The sequence below is a fragment of the Mustela erminea genome, chromosome 6 (assembly GCF_009829155.1).
Source record: "Mustela erminea isolate mMusErm1 chromosome 6, mMusErm1.Pri, whole genome shotgun sequence".
NCBI lineage: Eukaryota > Metazoa > Chordata > Mammalia > Carnivora > Mustelidae > Mustela > Mustela erminea.
This window is the reverse complement of record NC_045619.1, coordinates 17,704,716-17,725,939: the sequence shown is the minus strand read 5'-3', so window position 1 is coordinate 17,725,939 and position 21,224 is coordinate 17,704,716. Positions and strand designations below refer to the sequence as shown.

At 46.7% G+C, this 21,224-nt stretch overlaps 1 protein-coding gene across 1 annotated transcript in view; it reads right to left on the bottom strand.

The window, feature by feature from the left end:
- Positions 1 to 2,362: 2,362 nt before the first annotated feature.
- Positions 2,363 to 21,224, bottom strand: part of NT5DC3 (5'-nucleotidase domain containing 3) — a 58,538-nt gene continuing 39,676 nt past the window's right edge. Inside the window, exons 7-14 of the mRNA XM_032346574.1 lie at positions 18,903 to 18,963; positions 18,369 to 18,471; positions 18,118 to 18,219; positions 15,890 to 15,971; positions 14,732 to 14,818; positions 10,378 to 10,518; positions 4,692 to 4,756; positions 2,363 to 2,719 (exon numbers count right to left, since the gene is read on the bottom strand). Coding sequence (XP_032202465.1) covers positions 2,467 to 2,719; positions 4,692 to 4,756; positions 10,378 to 10,518; positions 14,732 to 14,818; positions 15,890 to 15,971; positions 18,118 to 18,219; positions 18,369 to 18,471; positions 18,903 to 18,963 — 894 coding nt within the window. The 3' untranslated portion in view covers positions 2,363 to 2,466. The remainder of the gene's footprint in view (positions 2,720 to 4,691; positions 4,757 to 10,377; positions 10,519 to 14,731; positions 14,819 to 15,889; positions 15,972 to 18,117; positions 18,220 to 18,368; positions 18,472 to 18,902; positions 18,964 to 21,224) is intronic.

Here is a 21,224-nt window from a genome sequence, read left to right as displayed (position 1 = left end):
CCAAACTGATTTTCTAAATAGTAGAAAACTGACTCTGTTCCCTTGTACCACTGCGCTTCCCTCAGTGGGCACCACAGAGAGCTGGAAAGAACGAAATGCCCAGGGCAGTGCACCAAACCCCAGCGGAGTCAAGACAGTTGGGTCTATCTTGATGGAGCACGCATGGGAAGCATGCCTCGGGCTGTCCTCCACGTGGACACGGCCGCCCCGACCCACGTGGCTGGCCCTGGCGTGGGTTCAGTCCACCAGGTGCCTGCTGTGTAGGCCCGGCTCAGACAGACGCCAGGCTTCCACTACGTGGCCCGTCTCATCCTGCCATGTTCAGTGGCCCAGAGACTGAGATCTTAATTGACAATAGGTTATAAAATTCATCATTCGTTTCAAGAAAAATCTTTCTCCCCCAAGGTTTGCATCACCTAACTTAGCTGTCCATGAAAGCAGTTTTAAGAACAGCACTAGTTGGGGCACCTGAGTGGCCCAGTGGGTTAAAGCCTCTGCCTTCAGCTCAGATCATGATCCCAGGGTCCTGGGATCGAGCCCCACATCAGGCTCTCTGCTCAGCAGGGAGCCTGCTTCCCCGCCCCCTCCCCACCTGCCTCTCTGCCTACTTGTGATCTCTGTCAAAAAAAATAAATAAAATCTTAAAAAAAAAAAAAAAAGCACTACTTCATTCTTGAGTACACGAGACACCCTGTAACTGGCACCAAGAAGACAGGGATGACTATCTGATTAGATTAAAACTCAGAGGGGGAAAAAAAACTGTTTTACTTCTTCACTCAGCAACTCCAGACAGAAACTCCAAGGCCAAGAGCACAGCCTGTGTGCCAAGGACCCCAGTACCAACCGCTCCTGGGCCCTCCAGCACCCATCGGATGCCCGTCTACACTACCTTCTGATGCTCTAGCCACACAGGAGCTAACACCCAGCTGACAGAAGGCCTACCCCGTTCCTGAAGAGGAATGGCCTACTGGATGTATAACAAAGTTTTAAAGTAAAAAAGGGGCCGAGTCGGGCCTCCTGGGTCTAAAGGGCATCACGCAGGGCATCACGAGGGAAGCCGTGCACCCCACGTCATTTGTGGGCCGTGGCAGGTGGTCTGTGGAACGCCAAGCTGAAATTTCATCCGCAGCTGGCTCCACTACACGGACCACAGTAAAATGCAGAACAAGCGAGCACTGCCCACACGCCCCCGTTCCGGGCGCCGCCATCCGCACCCACTGCGGATAAACACGCGTGCCCCTCACGTCGGCCTCAGAGGGCCATGAGACGCTGGACGAGCCGGGCCGTTCCTAAGTCTCCTCCTGGCTTTGCCCGCCCTTCATCCTCTCCCACCTTCAACGCACACCTCGGGAAAACCGCCCACGCTCCCCAAATAGCCACACGGCTGGGGGGAGCTCGAAGGGGTGGATGGCGCTGGGGCAGCTAAGCAGTGACAGGGCCGCCACCACCTCCCCTGAGGGTCATGCGAGTGTTTTAACAAGATCCTAACCCCGCAGGGCTCCAGAAGGGGCACATCACGGCAGGACATTTTTTTTGCCTGCTTCATTTTCTGTCCTCCAAAGAGCACCTCAAGCCAACACCTGGGTGGCGTTTTCAGGGGGGATGAACCCCCAGGAGGCCCACCATGGAGGCGCCGGTCCCTCCGGCCTGCTTGTGTCTCGCAGCTGGATTCTACACGGCCGGTCAGGAGGCTGTAAGGCAGGGCCCCTCTCCTCGCCCTCCTTCCCCGAGGGAGGAGTGGACCCGCCTGTCACCAGCGACACCGCAGGTGCTCCCAGGGCAGGGTAGAACCCGGGAAGCAGCCGCAGAGGACAACCACGGGGCAAGGACTTGCAACTTCTCTTGTTCTGTTACAGAAGACTTTTTTGGCAAGGAGGCAGAGTCTCCCTTTGAGGGCGGCCGCTCCAGGAAGCCTAACCCCTGGTACCCGGCACCATGGGCGCCGGAGGCCACGTCGGGGCCACCTCTGCTGCTTACTGCCGTGCGAGGCTATCATGGAGCGTGTGGACTCCTCCGTCAGCTTTCTGCGAGCTGCTGACTGTCACACGGCGCTGTGCCCTGAGGTCCCCGGAGCACGGTCCGGGAATGGTCAGCCCGTTTTCCATGGAAGAGTCGAGAACAGTTTCAACACTACAGCAGCTAGAACTGAGAGATGGCATCAAGGGGTCTCACTGGCCCAGAAACACGGACACCCGATCCAAGACCTTGGTAAACAAAAAGGCTGATGGCCGGGTTTCAGTCTGAAGCTTCCCACTCGGCCCAAGAAGAAATGCGAAGACGGAACTGGTGGGCTGCTCGCTTCAGTCTTAACAACCTGGAAGGAGTCTCCATAAGGTAATAAATATCAAAAGGCATATTCGTATCTTTTCCAAAAGCAACACTCGTCTGCACACAAGTCAACCCCATCACGTCCAGCCAGTTGGGGGCTGTCCCTGCTTCTGGCTCTTTCTGCAGCTGGGCCCCCGGTTACTTGGCATGGGCCTCCTGCAGGAGGGGGAGTCTGAAGGTGGGGGCCCCGTCCGACCAGGCGGGAAGTTCGTGCTGCAGCGGAGTCCTCCGCGGGTAGAACGTGTGGCTGACGTCGTAGTTCAGCAGGCAGCTCAGAGACGCCATGTAGATGTCGGCAAAGCGTGACAGGCGCCTCAGGAAGTAGGTCGGGTTCTGGTCTGTGCGGAACAAGCTTCCAAACTGGGTGTTGAAGAAATTTTTGGTCATTTCTCTGAAGAAGCAAGAAAAGAGCAAAGCAACAGAAAATGATTCAGAAAAGTCTCTTTTTAAGTTAATGAACTCAGCATCACCCTTTTATTTGTATCGGATTCACTGGAAAGGAAAATCAGCCTAGAAGAGCCCAAGCTCTGTGCAGGAAAACAGTCTGCCCATCCACTCATCAAATGACTCTGACCGCATTTCCCACTTAGGCCGGCTGGAGAGCAGCGGGGAAGGCTCCAGCTTCGACGGGGATGGTCCTCTAAAGAGACACATCGTTTTCCAAAGCAAAACGCAGGGGCAGGGGAAGGGCACACAGACAGATGCTGGATGTCCTCCATGTCCGATTCGCCCTCATCTCCTCATCTGCAGAATGGGATCGGGACCCCTTTTCTACAGGGTCATCATGAGAACGGAATATGAGAAGACAAGTTAAAGCAGACGAGACACCCTAAAGTACTGTGAGGTCTGGGCAATTAAGGATTATTTAGTAGTGAAGTACATAAATCTCCGTTATCCAATACCCAGCTCCACGCACCTCTGTGGCCCAGGGGACAGCTTTTGCCAAGGCTGCTCACCCCTTCCCCGGGCTCTAACCCCTGCAGGTGTGCCTCTGTGTGGAAACCAATACCCCATCTCTCTCTCTCTCTTTCTCTCTCTCACACACACACACACACACACAAACACAGGATACATGCACCATCTGACGGCTGGGATCCCTCCACTCAGAACAGTCCGGCAAAATGGATAAAGACCACTTGACTATGAATACACCAGTCACAAACACAGCAGGAAATGTAACCATGTCCAAACCGTGCAACACAAGCCACTAGCTGGTAGCAGCCGTCTGTCCAGTAGGTGGGGACGGCAGATGCCATGACAACCAGAGTAGAAAATTTTAAAAACTCCATTAGGTCTGCAAGCAGAGCAACATAAACGGTTTTTACAGTTTTCGTGAAAAACCTCATTAAGACGTGAGGTTGCAGGAGACTGACAACCCAAACAGGTGAAGCGGGTCCTTCAACAGACGATCTGCAGTTCCTGGGGTAGCACCTGGGTCTGGCCTTTGGGGACAAGAGGCCTGGAGTCCAATCACACCATATGCCTCCCCTCACCCTCTCATGCCATATTTTTATACCAAGAGTAGATTAAGAACCAAATCAAAATGAGCCCCAGGCAGCCGACAACAAGAGGAGGACTGAATTCAATGTGGCTGTGGCCTCTGCAGCCCCCAGGGAGGACACTGGCCCCGCTCCACGCCACTCCCCCCAAGCAGCCTGTCCACGGCTCAGCGGCCAGAACCCAGGCAGTGACCACTCCTTCCAAAAGCCTAGAGACGGCCACGCCCAGCAAAAGGGGAGGTCACGAGCAAGAGCAGAAACAGCCATATAAACAGTGTCTGCACACACGGCATCCTTCTTAAGGAAGCACGACTGTCCACGGGCCTCTTCTGAACAACTGTTCCCTTAAGATGCCACCTGCCAACCTTCTCAGACAGCAGGTGGGCTCTGCCCACCAGTAAACATTCTGATACTGAGATGTTTACACGTGCTCACATACCCCAATGACAAAGAAGCAGCTAGGCAATAGGAGCCCTGTGAATTCATGGTGGTTTCGAGCCCACCCCCCAAGCCATCCCAGGAGCCACACTGGGCTGCCAGCTGCCAGCATGAGCTACAGCTGGGTCACCAGCTGCGCAGACGGGCAGGACAAGCAGGCAGGGAAGGGGGAGGGGAAGGGACAGCCCCTTCAACCCCGGTGTTCAAAGGTTTGAGAAAGGTCACTGCTGCCTCAAAGAAATGTCACATGGCCCCCGCTAATGGCAGCCACAGCTTCGTTGTGGCTACAACAACGGCCATGGTCCCATTCACACTGGGCAGCTCAAAAAGGAGGCTGCCTCGGACCAGCACTGGGGACGGCGTGCGGGCTGAGTGGGGATCAGGCAGGGTGGCGGGCTCGCTGCCTTCAAAATGGGCCCCTCTTACCTCATTTCCTTTCTTTCCTTTTTCCACTCCTGCAAAACCAGCTGTGACTCAGGGTCTCTGTGAACCTACAGGACACAAGCAAATCACTGAGGTTGCTCTAGCGGCAAATAAGCTCATGGGGTGATGAGAATTTAAGGGGCAACTCTTCTTGGACGAATTTTATTCCTTGACGTCAAAGACATAGGCACTTGCTTAAAATACCACACCTTTCAGATTCCTGGCTGCATTCTTGCCTTCTTCACCAAAACAAAAATTTTAAATCTCCAACACTAGAAACATGATTTAACAAACAGAGATGGAACATTATAAGCCTATTAAACAAGGCCCCCATTAGCTGGGTCTATTACAGTATTAGTGAAGGCTATGTATAAACACGATGCATATATATCCATGTAAAACATGTGTGTTACAGGTGTGCAGTGTGTCCCCTACACGTGTGTACCACATATGCAAACATCCACTGACCACACACCCCCACTACACATATCACAGATGAGTACAAACATAAAATCAGCAGGTAGGTGGACTTAGCAGGTGTAACAGTACATCTCTAATTACAAGCATGTCAAAATAGGGGCATGTATGTGGCAATGAACATTTTGGCAATGGAAATTTTTCTTTAATTTATGCAAGGAAAGTAGGATTATAAATAGTTTTAGTGTTTTCCCTTGAGGTGATATTATCCTTTTGGAAGTGTTCAAGGGAAAATAAATAATTGTTCTGTGAAAGACAGGAAGGTAGAGCACCTCAACCAGAGGGAAAAAGCAGAGACTTTTCTAGCTGGCCTGAAATGTGAGCAAAAGGCAAGAAGAGGACAACTGCCCACAACCTAACAAGCGGAATCTCACAGGTGTCATGTCGTTGAGCAGGAACGTCCCCGCCTGGGTCAGAGGCTCATGTGACCATGGACGACAGGTGGGGCTCCCTACAATTCATGCTCACATGGGCAGCCTTAGAGCCTGAAGGAAAATACCAAACAAGCAGGCCATTTGCTTCCCACGTGGGAACCAAGGCCCTCTGTTTACTGCCTCTGCCCAGCTCAACAGCTTGACTGGCAGTCACCTGCTAAAGGCCTCTGCCACTCGCACAAAACCCGTGTGGACTGAGCTTATGATCTGGATGGCTCCCCCAAACACACACTGCCTGTATCAGTGGGAGGCAGCTGCCACTGGACGACCACTGACTGTTACTTCCGGAGCACCGGAAGACTGCCTCAACACTTCCAGAGGTGCTGACAGAGGCTCTGTAAACATGATTTTAATTAGTTTTCACATTTTATTCAAGAAACTACTCACTCTAGCATTTAGGATCAACAAAATATGCGACTAGATCAGAAGAGGTAAAATGTGTAGGTAAAATGTGTAATTTCTATACACACGTGCACACGCAAACATATTTGTACAGCACACCCATGTGCCCAGCATTGTGCTTGATGCTGAAGATACAAGAGAGGACAAGACAGAGGCCCCCTTGGAGGGTACACCTAGGTAAACAGACCGTGATAAAACCACATAACACCACAGAGAGTGAGGGTCAGTCTGTGAGCAGGAACGCCCCAGCTCTGCCCACACACCCTTCTCAGCCCATAAACTGGGCACTTCCGTCCCTGTCTAAGCAGGAGGAGAGACGTCTTCTCCCTTACTCTGCCCATAAATGTAGGATGGGAGAATGCTCTGGTGACGGGCATAGGGATTACCAAAGTGAATCTCCGCGTGCTCTCTTTCTGAAACTTAGCTGCCACAGGGCATGAGAATCCTCCTCTCCACTCCTGTCCCCCACCCCAGGGCCGGCTCTGCAGACCGGAAGGGCAACCTCAGGTCTCCCAGCTCAAGGCACATTCCCCAGCTCTTCCAGAGATGGAGCAGACATCATGTGCCCAGTCTGCCCTCCTGGGCACCTTTCTCCACCGCTTACCATCACTGTCAGAACCTCAGCCTCCTCCCCTGGCGCCCACCCCCCATCAGCTTTTGTACATGCTCAAGTCTCTTCTGTTTAAAAAAAAAAAAAAAAAAAAAAAGGCTATTTTTCCTTGAGGCACGTCTTTCTCCAGCTCTGCTCCCCACAAAAGCCAAACTTTTCAGTAAGTCGCAGGTGTCTGAAATCTATTTTAAACTGCTTCAGAAGAAGTGTGTGCTCATTAGTGATAACTAATCTTTAAGTGAAACTATGCACGCCCAAGTGGGTCGTTAACATCAGTGAAGACTCACCAGAAGCCCACACGAGAGGCCGAGAGGCCGGTCCCATCTTTGGCCCCAGTCGTTAATTAGCATAATCAGCTCCACTGGAGCAACAGGGCAAATCACACTCCACCAGCACACCAGCCCTCCCGCCCAGTGTGAGTGCGGCCCTACAGTCCTGCCGCCCCGAACCTCTACCAGGGAAGGCCACATCCAGCCCACCACCCGTTTTTCCCATCGGCTTCCATGCTGAAGAGTAAGTTCCTTTCTAAATGGTTGGGGGTGTGGGAATCAAAAGGAGAACAATTTTATGACACACAAAAATGAGAGGACATTCACATCTCAGTGTCCATCAAGAAAGCCACAGGGACACAACCACGCCCCGTCGTTTACACATGGTCCGCACTGTCCCGGGCTGCTCTCGGCCACAAGCACAGCTGAGCAGCAGTGACAGACGGCTTGGCCCACACAGCACGACACACTGACTGACCTGGCCCTTTTCAGAAATCGGCCAAACCCGGAGCTAAATGTGGTTGTGACACGGGAACCTGGGAAGGCTCTCTACTGCCATCAACCAGCACTGCCACCATCCACCACATCATTTTGGACTCTACTTTCGAGGTTAGTTAAACCAAATTATCTTTATTCTTTACAGCTACTCAAAGCCAAAATTATATACTTATATTTAATTCATCACACTTGGCCCCCAACGACACTCCGCTGGCTTCACAAATTAAAAAATCAAACCCAAGCTCTGAGGATGTTTTTCTCTTCAGCAAAGAGTCCAAATAAAGGACTACATTTCTGAAAATTACCCCGAAAGGGGAGTGTCTAGAGATATGAGGCAGAAAGTCACTGGAAATATTTAGCTTTTCATGTGAACGTGGCGGCAGCAGGGCAGGAGGAAGGGGAAGAGGAAGAACATGAGAAAGGACACTCACTCATCTGGATTTTTTTTTTTTTTTCATTATCTGCCCTACTTCTCTCTATCCTCAAGATGCTAACCGGACAGAAAGCTATGCAAAGAGTTAGAGCCCGAGGTGAGAGTGAGGAAGACTCTAGAGCCAGACTGCCCACGTCCCCATCCCAGCACCATCACCCGTTACTTGCCAAGTTACCTTCCTCCTCCTCTGTGCCCCAGGGGCTTCACCTATAAAGTGGGAGTGTTAGTATCTACTTCAAAGAGTTGTTCTGAGAAAAAAATGAACATAAAGCCTGGACCAGTGTCTCCAGTATGGTATCTAGAACATGGCGTCTAGGGCATCATGTCTAGAACATGGGTCCTACAGTGTTGTGTCTAGAGTATGGTTCTAGAACGCGGTGTCTAGAACATTTCCAAATAGCTTGGTTCAGCTGTTCACGAACTCTGGAACTCAGGATAAGTCATCTGTCCTTCAGACTCCATTCCCTCTCCTGTAAAATGGGATTGGCAATGTGAATGGTAGCTCCCTCTTCTTCCTTCCCCCCCCTTATGTCTTATATAATTACTTCCAAAGTCAGAGAAATATTTTCAGCCCTTCCATTCTCTAAAACACAAACTCCTTAATCATCAAACTTTTTATACAGGTCAGAGAAGAGAAAACAAAAAAATTATCCTCAGAGCTAAAATGTGGGGCACCTGGGTGGCTCAGCTGGTCAAGCATCCAACCGTTGGTTTTGGCTCAGGTCATGATCTCAGGGTGGTGAAATCAAGTACTGCATTGCAGGGGTGGGGAGAGGTGTGGGGGCGGTAGGGAGGGGTGTGAGGGGCGGCAGGGAGGTTTACACTCGAAGGGGGAATCTGCTTGAAGATTCTCTCCCTCCCCCATCCCCCACTCTCAAACATGTGCCTGTGTGCACCCACACACTCTCTAAAATAATCAATTAATAATTTTAAAATTTTTCAATTAATAATTTAAAATTTTTATTATCAATTAATAATTTAAAAATAAATAATTTAAAAATTTTTAATAATTTAAAAATTTTAAATTTTTTACAATAAAATTTAGTGACACCATCCACATGCAGACCGTGTCTATGTCGGTCAGGCTCCAGCATGACAGAGGGCGGGCAGCGCTGCCACAGCTACGGAGAACTCTAACCCTAAGAGCAGGGAAGCGCTCTGACGTCGTACTCAAATGCTCGGACTTGGACATCACATGTGCCTTAAGTTCAAGTTCTTGCTTTGTCATTTTACAATCTCAGACACGCTGCCTGACTTCTCAAACACCCATTTTCCTTATTCTAAGTGGAAAAACTGTACCTGCCTGCAAAGGACAGCCAGGACTACTGATGACTCGTGTGTGCAGAATAAGCACTCCACACAGCGTCTGGCATGTGAAAAGTAACTATTATTATTGTCTGATCTATGTACACACTTGAAGCTACATTAACCCAGAATTGATGCCTTTTATTTTTAGAAAAGCACCTCACAGACAAGCATAGTCAGAGACGCATCACAAATCCTCATCACAGACCAGCCAAGAACCAACGTGGGCAGAGCCCACTGGAAGCAAGGCCTAGGGGACGTGCAAGGTCCCATGCTCTGGAATGTGTGGGCCCCGGAGCGAGGGCCCAGCCGGCCGCTTCTCACAGCTCTGCCTGAGCTCACTGCCAGCTGCCTCGATGCGGGCTGCCAGCTGGGCCGGGCAAGGCAGGCCCCTGCCCATTCCCAAAGTGGGCTGGCAGGCCGAGGGCCACAGGCCATGGCCAGAAGCTACAGGTGTGTTAGCCAAGAGAGCGGGCAGCGTGCTCCTTATCCTAAAAAAGCACTCATGCTGGGACAGCTGCAGGCCAGGTCAGCTGAACCAAGCAGGAAGCAAGGTGTCTCAGGAGAAGGGGGAGTGGGTCATAGCGACAAGTGAGGGGTAGCTTCCGTGGGTCAGAAAAATCACCAAAAACAACATTCCTCACTAACAGTCTGAAACTGGCTATATAACTTACACAAAGGAGAAACTGCCACTGAATTCCACTGAGCCAGGAAATTGTAAGTATTATGTTCAAAATCAAGTGGAGACTATATGCAGAGATACTGACTTCTGCTTTGAGACCCTCTCCAGCAAGCTGTGATGCCCAGCCTGAAGGGTTCATTCCACAGGACCCTGCATTTTGCAGATGGGGAAACTGAGGCCCAGGATGGGGAAGTCCCACAGCAGCAGGCCCAAGGCAGAAGCAGGACTGGTCCCACACGTCAGCAGAGGTTCTCGAATCCCACTATCCCACAGGATGTCTCCCGAGAGAGCTTTAGTGGGGAAGCGAGGACACAGGATTTCCACTGACAGAGGAATCCACATAGACCCCCGCGTTTACAGGGCCCCACAAAGCTCTTCTCCTCAATCAATTTGCGGGGTACTTTTAAAGATGTCTTCACTCTCTTGGGGGCAAAACAGCCCCAGGAGTTATTCTGCAGGATGCCTTACGCTTCATGCTTTATAACCACAGTTAAAAGAAAATATTTGAAATAACTTTGATTAGAGGACTAACTTCAGACTTAAAGAAAAAGGAGGAGAGAGAGAAAAAAAATCCCAAACCTGCATCTGCTCCAATAACCCGGTCAGGGTCTGCAGCCAGGTCATGGTTTGAACGTACTGCTCCGTGTTCATGATCCTGAGCTCGGACCTCAGCTCCGGGATAATCGCACCAGTTCGCCAGCCGTGCTTCAGGGTCAAATCCTGATCGCAAAGATCACCAAAAGTCAACACTCCTCTCGAAAGAATTTAAACCATTCAGTTCCCTTTCCCAGACCCAGACGCAACAGGCGTGCACTGAATTCCTTTTCCATTGCAATGCCTAATTATTAACCAAGCCAAATTTAGTCAATTACATGTAATTAAGCCAAGTCAGCCCCAGGCTTTGACCATAACACCCAAAGAGTTTCTGTTCTGAAAATAATGGCTGTGAATCAAGCCCCCGCAGAAACACAGGGTCTGAAATCATTAACCATGGTCTGTAGAACAACAGTTAGGTCAGGGGCAGAACAAGAGGCTCCACTGAAATGCCACTGGAGGTCTTCATTCAATTCGTCCACAGACCACTGGGGAGCACCCACTGTGTGCTGGGCCTTGTGGGTTATGAGGAATTATAAAATCTGAGGCTTGGAATGATCCTACAACACAGACATACATGATCGCATTTCTCATGCCAGATACAGTGAACTCGTGATTTGACAATTAAGCCAAAGTATCTGTCAACAAATATATCCTAGGAAATCTAAGCTATACAATCAGCATACTAAATGGTCATTTGTTTTCTCATTTGGCAAATATTTATCCAACTACTAAGTGCCAGGCCCTGTTCTAGACAATGAGGATAAAACAATGAACAAAAACTGGTAAAACTCTGCCCTCATGGGAAATACAAGCAAAAAATAAACAAAAGTATGTACAAAGGCAGGTGGTGATAAATACAATGGTCAAAAATCAAGCAGAATAAGAAGGAAAAAAGTTATCATCGTATATAAAGTGGTTAGGAAAACAAGGCCAATAAAGGGATGTTTGAGAAGAGATCAGAAGGGAAGGAGAGTGAAAGTGTGAGCTATGTGGGAGGAGAACAATTCAGGCTGGGGAAACAGTAAGTGCAAAGGCCCTGGGGCAGGAACATGCTGGGGTTGGGGGTGTGGAGGTAGAGTTGTAAAGGAACAGCCAGGCAGGGAGCCTAAAGCTGAGTAGGAGAGGGCAGAGGCAGGTCCTGCCTTCAGAGAGGAGGGCTTTAGAAGGACAGATCAAGCAGGGCCTTGTAGGAAACAGTAGGAAATCAGGCTTTTATTCTGAAGAATAAAGGAAAGCTTTGAGGTTTTAAGGAATAAAATGGTAAAAGGTTTAAAATCTTCAGAGTTCACTGGCTACTCACCTAAAGCCAGAATCCCGGCTCCTCAAGTGCTAAGGATATTGCCTACTTTCTTCACCTACTGAATTTCTTTAAACCTTTCAGCATTTCCCCTCCTATAGTACATGAAAACCTACAGCATAACCTTTTAAATACTCCCAATGGTGGCAAACTTTTGAAGGTAGCTTTTATTTCTGAAAATAAGTAAAAAGTCACCTGGAACATTTCTAAGACTAAAGCATATGATAATAAATTACTAATAATAAAACTGATTCTCTCCTGTGCCTCAACCTGGCTCTCAAATCTATTCTTAAAGGGGCACCCAAATGTGTGTTGACAAAGAGCAACGTTAGAAGTACCTACATTCCCAAGGTGACTTCCCTGAAGGATAATGTGCTTTGCCACATAATTTCTGACATGTTAATTCTGACATGTTAAGTCACTGATCTTTTATAACAGTGGTTTTCAAACTCTGTTGAACTCTGTTTCAAACTCTATATGCTCCAAGAGACTTTATTTACTAATTTATTTATTATCTCTACACCCAATGCAGGGCTCAAACCTACAGCCCCAAGATCAAGAGTCACGTGCTTCACCAACTGAGCCAGACAGGCATCCCTCCAAGAAACTCATCATAGATCTAAGGACACACATAGATTGAAAGGTTTAAAAAAGATATTAGTAACCAAAAGAGAGCAGGGGTACTATGCTAATATCAGACAAAATAGACCTTAAATCAAAAACTGTCACAAGACACAAGGAATGACAATTATATAATGACAAAGGGTCAATTGTTATAACAATTATAACCATATATGCACCAAACATCAGAGTGCCACAATCTATGAAGCAGATATGAACAGAACTGAAGGAAAAAATAGCTCTGTGGTAACAGCAGGAGACTTCAACAGTCCACTCCTATAACAGAAAAATGACCAAACAAAAGACAAGAAGTCAGGAAATATAGGACTTGAACAACACTGAAGACCAACGAGAACTCACAGACATATGCAGAACATGCCACCCAACAAAAGCAGAATGCACATTTTTCTCCATGCACTTGAAATAGTCTCCAGGACAGAACTTATGTTAGGTCCCAAAACAAGTTGTAATGAGTTTTAAAATCATACAGAGTATCTTTATTGATCACAAGCAGTGAAACTAGAAATCAACAGAGGGAAAAACTAAAAATTTCACAAAAATGTGGAAATAAAGAACACCCTCTTAAACAAACAACAAGTCAAGAGAAATGAGAAAATACCCTGTGCCAAATTTAAACACAAATGCACATGTGACATAATGAAACCTATGGAATGCAGCAAATGCAGTACTCAGAGGGAAATTTATAGCCATACACTATATACACAGTATAGCCATAGCGATACATATGTGAAAAAAGAAATATCCCAAATTAACAACTTCACACCATAAGGAACTAGACAAAGACAAAAAAAACCCAGAACACTCATATTACTAAAATCAGAAATTTAAGTAGTGATAATACTACCAATTCTACGGAAATAAAAAGAATTGTAAAAGCTACAAACATCAACAACCTACAATACATCAACAACCTGAATAACCTAGATGACATTCCCAGAAACATATAATCCACCAAGACTAACTTATGAAGAAATGCAAAAACTGAAAAGACCTCTAACTAGTAAGGCGATTGAATCAGAAATCAAAACCCTTCCAACAATGAAAAGCCCAGGACCAGATAGACGGTTTCACTGGTGAATTCCTCCAAACAGTTAAAGAGGAATTAACACCAATCCTTCTCAAACTCTCCCAAAAACTGAAGAGGAGGGATCAGTTCCTAACTTATTCTGAGGCAATTATTACCTTGATATCAAATTTCAGTGTGAAAAGCTGTTTAAAAAACAGATGGCCAAGCCCCACCAGATCTTCTGATCTGATGTGAGTCCTGAGAAACTGCATTTCTAATAAGTTTCCCAGGTGGTACTGATGTCACAGGGACCACACTTGAAGAAACTACTGCCTTGTGAGCACCTCTCATAATGCTAAGACCTGTGTGTGTGTGTGTGTGTATGTATGTGTGTGTGTGTGTCCATGCGCGTTCACAGACCCACATACCTCAAGGGCAGCACACAGTTATCTCATCAAGACCCAAAGACACCCCTCAGCAAGAGGCAAATGTCTGTGACATCATGTCACTCAGCGGAACATTCTGGTAGTGCCAACATCCTGAAGGTAGCACTTTATATTTCGACTTATCACTTTTACATACATTATCTTACTTCACTCTTCTCACAAATGAGGACATCGGAGCTTGGAGGCTGTGTGTAAGGCCACCCAGCTGAAAATAGTAGAGCTGGGATGGAAACCTGTCTTCCAGTTCTGAGCCCATGATTCCTTCCACTAGACCCTCAGCCTGCTGGACAGACGTGACCATGCAGGGGGCATGGAATCACCCAGCAAGAGTGTGTCCGCACACAGGCACTGGAATCACCCCTCCACCTCTGCCTCCAGCAGATGGTCTGAAGTCTGATGCCACCAGCCTGGGCTCACTGAGCAAACAGAATCGCACCGCACCAGGAGCCGGGCATGGCAGGAAACGTGACTGACTCAGCCTTGTTCCAATTATAGATTAAGTCATAATTCATGTCCGATGCTGCTCTAGTTATGCCAGTGGGCATGAAATGCCTCACTTTCTCAGAATAGCTGTTTCCTGGAAATGCCAGTTTTTGAACTTGCAAAAGAAGCCCTGACTAACGTTTATGAATTGTTCTTTGTCCGCCTCGGATGTTTTAATAAAAACAAAAAGACTGGCATTTATTTCTTACTATTACCTGAATGGAAAGATTTTTCTCATAAATCCTGAGTAAATTACTAATTTCTATCATTTCAAAAAAAATTTACTTTTTATACCTCTGATCCATTCCATTATGTAACAAATGAGACCCCTCCCCCCCCAAAAAGGCAACCTTGTCCCATTTTTATGAAAGTATAAAAACGGTCTTAAATAAGAGAAATTCCTTAGGAAGTGAGACTAACACATCTGTCTCCCAGCAAAGAAAAGGAAAAAAAGCTCCTCACCGCCAGGTCACTGTATATGTGGTCACCAAAATACAACACTTTGGATCCTCTCCATCCAGTAAGCTTCAAAAATTCATATAGATTGCCCTGCAACAATAGAAAAAGAGAGAGATTGTATCATCTGAGATAGAAACCTATATACTTATTGTGACCCAAAATACTGATTTTTTAAAACTTAGCAAAAGCTTGAATTTTATACACAATTCTAAGTACCAAAACATAAAAGATAAAAACACCTTTGCATGAATTCTCTCAGATATTTCTTCTAAGTCAAATGCACTTTGCAGAAATGATTCATATGGTACATACCTCTCCGTAATGATCTTTTTACATGGAACATTCTATAACCATGTCAGTGAATACTAATCTACCACTTCAGTAGCGAGAAATACTGTGGTTCCTTTTACCAATCCCCTAATGTTGGACATGTACTTTGTTATCTATTTTGTAACTCATGGCAAATATTCTTGTAGCAAAGTCTGAGCTACATCCTAATAATTTCCTTGGTCTAACGTGCTAGTAGTGGGATAGCGATATCAAAGCAAATCTTTCAACATCTGGAAAATAGACTTGCTGCCCAACGCAGCAGTGTGTTACAAATCCACCAGGAAGGTTTCAAGTTTTTTAACCATGCAGTACTTCATCTGTTTTATAAAGACTTTCAAGTGTTTTATAAATCTTACAGAAATATAAAAATTTTAAAGGAAGAGATAAAACAAACTTCAGTAACACACGGGTCAGTGATTCAATCACTTATTCAAACATTTGAAAGCTTCACGGATACTAAAATATATCAAAATTGTATACAAAACACAGCTCATCAGGAAATAATCACTAATTTAAGGTAATACACCATGTCACTCAACGTTTTTTCAAGAGAAATATCCAAGGTTTACTACTAACATCTTAAATTGTATACACTATGAAAGTAATTCTTTAATTGTTTTTAAAGCCTGTTCAATTCTGAGTTAATTTAGACATAACACACTGAAAATACACTGACTTAAATTTAAGTTTTGCTGCCAAGTTATAAATAGCTAAATCAAGGAGAACACTCAGAACTATGCCAGGCACACAGGAGGCCTCAACAAACACTGGCTGTTATTATAACTGACCACAAAGCAAAGGAACAAAAAGGAGAAATCAGTCACGAGGTACCTGCTTATAAATCTGGCCTTTCTGCAACTTGTGGATCTTGTCCCAGAGTAAGACACCTTTCTCGTTCACCTTGCGGAAAGGTCTAACAACAGAAAGGGAAACACTATGACCCGTGGGAACCGTGCAGGCTGTCTGCCTAGGAAACACCGCACAGTTACTCAGTGGGAACAGAAAGGGACTGCACAAACCTGGAAAAGGCTTGGAGCCCAAACTCCACCACCACACCACCTGGCCCACTACAGACATCCCAAACTGCAGACCCCAGGATCCAAAAGGTATTTAGCAAGGAAAGAACTCCAGGGTCAGATAAATTTGGGGAATACTAGGCACTACTTATGTCCCTCTTAAAAGTCCCTGAGGCCTCTAGAAAACCCTCCTGGGAGAGAAACTTTCAGATTTCCTAAAATGTGTTTGATCACACAGAGAAAATCTGCTTCACAAGCACAGCTTATGAAAATACCACCTTACTACACAGTGTCCCACTCGGTGCTTGAAATCCAGCCACTCTAGACACAAAACAGATCTGAGGATGAGACAAATCAGTTTATCATGGAGAACGGGAGTAAGAATAAAGGCCTCCCGGAGTTCCCCTCTACTTGCTGGATGCTATGTGGCCTAATTCATGAATCATTTAATAAAGCCAATTAGAACTTTAATATTAAAAAGGAAAAAAAAAAACAAAAGTCCAAGGCATGTGGGGCCCGTCTGCCTTTTTTTAAGGTAACATTTATTTGGATTGCTTTTCTGATCAGAAAAATGTAAACTGACTCCAAAAAATCTGGAAAATGCAGAACAGAATGAAGAAAAGGGAAATGACCCCTAATCCCAGTGCCCAAGTATAAACACCTAAGCTTTCAGTAGGTGTCTTTCAGTCTATAAAGATAACATCTGTTATCTTTCTTTTTATGAACATAAATGAAGATCACTGTGTATACCGATTTGTATCTTTTTCTCTACTGTTGTGAGCAATCTCCCATGTGATTATAAATTCTTTCATATGTTTTTAATGTGCTCGCTGCTTTTTTCCCAAATATATCTTTTTCCCTTTTTGAGAGAGAGAGAGCACAAGCAGGGACAAGAAGAGGGAAAAGGAGAGGGAGAATCCCAAAAAGGCTCCACACTCAGCATGGAGCCCGATGTGGGGCTCGATCCCACGACCCTAATCATGAACTGAGCCAAAATCAAGAATCGGTTGCACACCTGACTGAGCTACCCAGGCACCCCTCAAATACACCATTTTTAATGGCTGTATAATATTCCCTCCCATGGATGTTCCTTTAGGTTGTCTCTGATCTTCATCACTATAAATAAAAGGGATGAGTGGAGGTGTTCCATGCATATAGAACAAAGACAAAAATGGGTGCAGGGGGCAGGGGGATGGCTCTTGGTAAAAAGGTCTATCCCACCACTGAAAAACATTTTAGGGGCATCTGGGTAGATAAGTCGGTTAAGCATCTGCCTTCGGCTCAGGTCATGACCCCAGAGAACTGGGATCCGGTCCCACACATCAGGCTCCCAGCTAAGTAGGGAGTCTGCTTCTTGTTCTCCCTCAGTCCCTCCCCACTACTTGTGCTTGCTCACTCTCTCAAAATAAATAAAATCTTTTAAAAATTTTTAAAATTATTTTAAATGTTAAAAAAAGAAAGAAAAACATTTTAGGATCCCTGACACCCCCCTCCCCAACTATTAGTGCTAAGAGCACACCCTAGTCACCGTCATAACCCACAACTTCCCCACTCCTCTACTGCCCGTGGCAAGAAGACACTACCTAAGTCTTGGTAGAGATTTACTCCATTTGGCACAAAACCTGTGTTGCAGTATTGCAAAATCCAGCTGTAATTTTAAATGCACTACTGAGAGCTGCATGTACCAAAAATGCCCAGCAGGTGGTTCGTTGTTACTGTTGTTTCGTTAAGCTTCACAGCACATCTGCATCAACAAGTCTAACTTCAGATGTAATTAATACTAAGTTTGGTTTTCTCATTGCTTGATAGGCTCTTTTTCTTAGAGCCTGACCCCTAGGGCTGAAGTGGGAACCATCTCAGTTGGTGCGAGCCAAGCCGACCACTGTGTGACCGCTGTGCACTAATCCCACGCACCCTGTAATCACTTGCCACACGGTTCAAAATCAAAAGCTACAATGTCAGATGCATCTGATTTTCCAGACTTCACCAAGTCAGGGCAGCAAAGGGCGACAATCTAGTTCTCCCAGAAAGACAGATGCTCACCTCCGCTTATCATTAAAGAAGCTTGGCTTCTCGGCCTGAACGATGACCACATCAAACAGGTCCCTCCAGTCTTTTCCAACAATATACCTCATCCCTTTGTCCCTGAAACAACATATTGGCCAGGTGAGTCTAATAAGAAAGGGATTCACTACTTTTGCAATGTTTTCTTTCAAATTTTCAACCGTGAAGGTAAACAGGACACAAGACAAGACGTGAGCCAGGATCCAGGAGGGACACCCACAACCACTTACACGAAACTACTGGGGCTGTTGGTGATGAGAAACATCTTCTTGCCGTGGTCGGCCAGCTTGGCCAGCACCGCGCGGGTCTGCTCAGCGTAGCAGATGTACTTCTCTGAGGGCAAGAGAAACGTTCACACACGGAGTCAGCGTCAAGGCGGTCAGTCTGCAGGGGCTCCCTAAGCGGGGCCTCTAGGTCCAGCGCGGCCGGGGCCCTCAGGGGTGGAAATGTCTCAAGCAAGCGTGGTCCAGGCTGGCCTAGCAGTGCCTGGAACCTCAGGGACCAGGACTCCGCCACCTCGGTCCATGGGAACATACTACGGACCTGCCTGCCACGGCCAGCGCCTGTCTTTCTGGGTCAGGATTAGGTCGAGTCCTGAGACAAAGGGGAGGGGGACGTCCGAGGTGCGAGGAAGCAAGGTCCTCACGCTGCACCAGCCGGAGGCGCTGAGCCCCGGGTCGCCACTGGGAATGACAACGACAGCCGCTCGTGGCCCGGGAGAGGGACAGGCTGAGGCGGCCCTCGCGACAGTGCTGGCTACGTACCAATATCTGCTTCGATCGCGCTGTACATGATTCCTTTGATGTGCACATCTCGAATTGAATCCTGTCAAAAGAGAGGCTTCTAATCAGTGGGACGGTCCGTGAGACAGCCTGAGTGACAAGAAAAGCGACATTTGCGACGATGTCTGTCTTTAGAAGCCTGGCCGGCTGAACACCAGATGAAATCTCAGTGCTGGGCCATTTCACACAGGCGGCCAACGCTTAGGTTTCCATGGTGACAGTGGCAGTTTGCAGCAGGGTCACAGAGGAGGGAGGTAACTTGTGAGAACAATTCTGAATAAAATTCCACAGGGTAAATGGCAATTTCTAGGCAGTCTCACGAACTGATGACTACGGGGCATCTGGACAAGGGGAATTATGGCTCTTTTTATCCGTGCGCCCACCCTAGACCCCAAGAGCAGGTTCTCTCCTCCAGAAAAAGAGGCCGAGACCAATGACAGCTCTTCTTCCATTCAGTGAGGTGAGGAGTGGTCAGCGAGATGCTGACTCAGGCGGAGACGTGGTGCGGCTGACAGACAGGGAAGAGGAGGCCGTGAGCCGCTCACCGGCCGCCGCAGGCTACAGCAGCCCGACGCCTGGCGGGGGTCGGAGCACAGCGCCGCTGGCGGGGGCACTAAGCAGGTCCACCGCAGAGGTGGCTCTCCTGGAGGCACACGGAAACTTTCCGGGGGGAAACAGCAGGGGACTGGGCTGCAGGCAAAACTGGACCATCAGCCTTCAAAAACTGGTAGATCGCCACCAAGCGTGAGCACCTCCGACTACAAACTCAACCTCAGGCACAGGCTTGTCTCAAACTCACATCGGGAGAAGCAGGGGTTCATAGAGCAAGCCAGAGCCAATCTTCCCGGCTGCAAATCTAGGCTCTACCACTTACTAGCTGTGTGACTCAGGGCAAGTGACTCAACCTCTCAGTGCCTTAATACCTTTATCTGTAAAATGAGAGGAATAATAGCACCTACCTCCAGACCTGATTGTGAGAACTTAATTAGTTATATGCATGAAGCTCTCTGAAAGCCAGAGCCAGGAATAGACCTAAATGCTCTCTGTTGGCAGCATCTGGTAAACAGCTCTCCTCATGACTGCAAGGGTCATATAACTACAAGTGGTTCTTTTATTTATTTTTTGATACTTAAAGATTCTTAAAGATACTTAATATCTTTGATATTTTTGATATTTGATATATTTGATATTTTGATATTATAAAGATTCTTAAAGATAAAGCATTTGTGCACACAAAAAGGAGAATAGAAACTACTCAATTTTAGTTCAAATAATACCAGACTATTATTGAGGGGTGCCTGGGTGGCTCAGTGGATTAAGCCGCTGCCTTCGGCTCAGGTCATGATCTCAAGGTCCTGGGATCAAGTCCCACATCGGGCTCTCTGCTCAGCAGGGAGCCTGCTTCCCTTCCTCTCTCTCTCTGCCTGCCTCTCTGTCTACTTGTGATCTCTCTCTGTCAAATAAATAAATAAAAATCTTTAAAAAAAAAAAAAAACAGACTATTATTGAGAAATGAGAATTCATCCACCATCTTCCCAAAACCCATGATTTAAGGCAGTCGAAACTTAAAATTACTCATAAACATATAGTAAAAACATTGCAGTACATAAATACAGATCTCTTAAAAATATAAGTACTTAAATAATACATATTACATATATAAATATATACATAAAAATACACACTTATTAATATATACATGTATGTGATATACATGTGTATTGTTAGTATAAATTAATACATGAACACATTTTTAAGTTCTGAAAAAAGTGCAGAGTTTAAAGAATATAAACACATGTGAACACAAATCAACATACACAAATACAAAGTTACACAAATGATGTGCGTATATCTGCATGTAAGTTTCACAGCTGTCTATCCACCTCTCCAAATGGGTCTTCCCACAGCTTCTGCAGGGCCTGGGAAGGCCTGCATGGAACCTCCGTGTACAAGAGAAAAGCCTGCTCTGAGCAACAGCAGTTCCCAGGGCTGTAGCCTGTGTGTGAAGTCACCCCCTCCACAGGCAGGCTCAGGCTGGACCTCAGCCACCAGCCACCTCTCTGACCAGATGCACCGGGGCTGGCTTCAGTCAGCAAGAATTAGAAATCCCGACTGCAATATGAGCGCTCTCTTCCTTTAACACAAAGTTACACTGACTTCCAATTGTCCTGATGTAAGATTGTTCTTAACAATTTTCATGGTAAAACCATAAATAAAAGAGATCCCAGGCAAATGCCCAGCCCAAGGAGGCTAACAATGCTGTCCCTTCTGCTAAAACCCTGTGTGAGATGTGGCACCACTGCC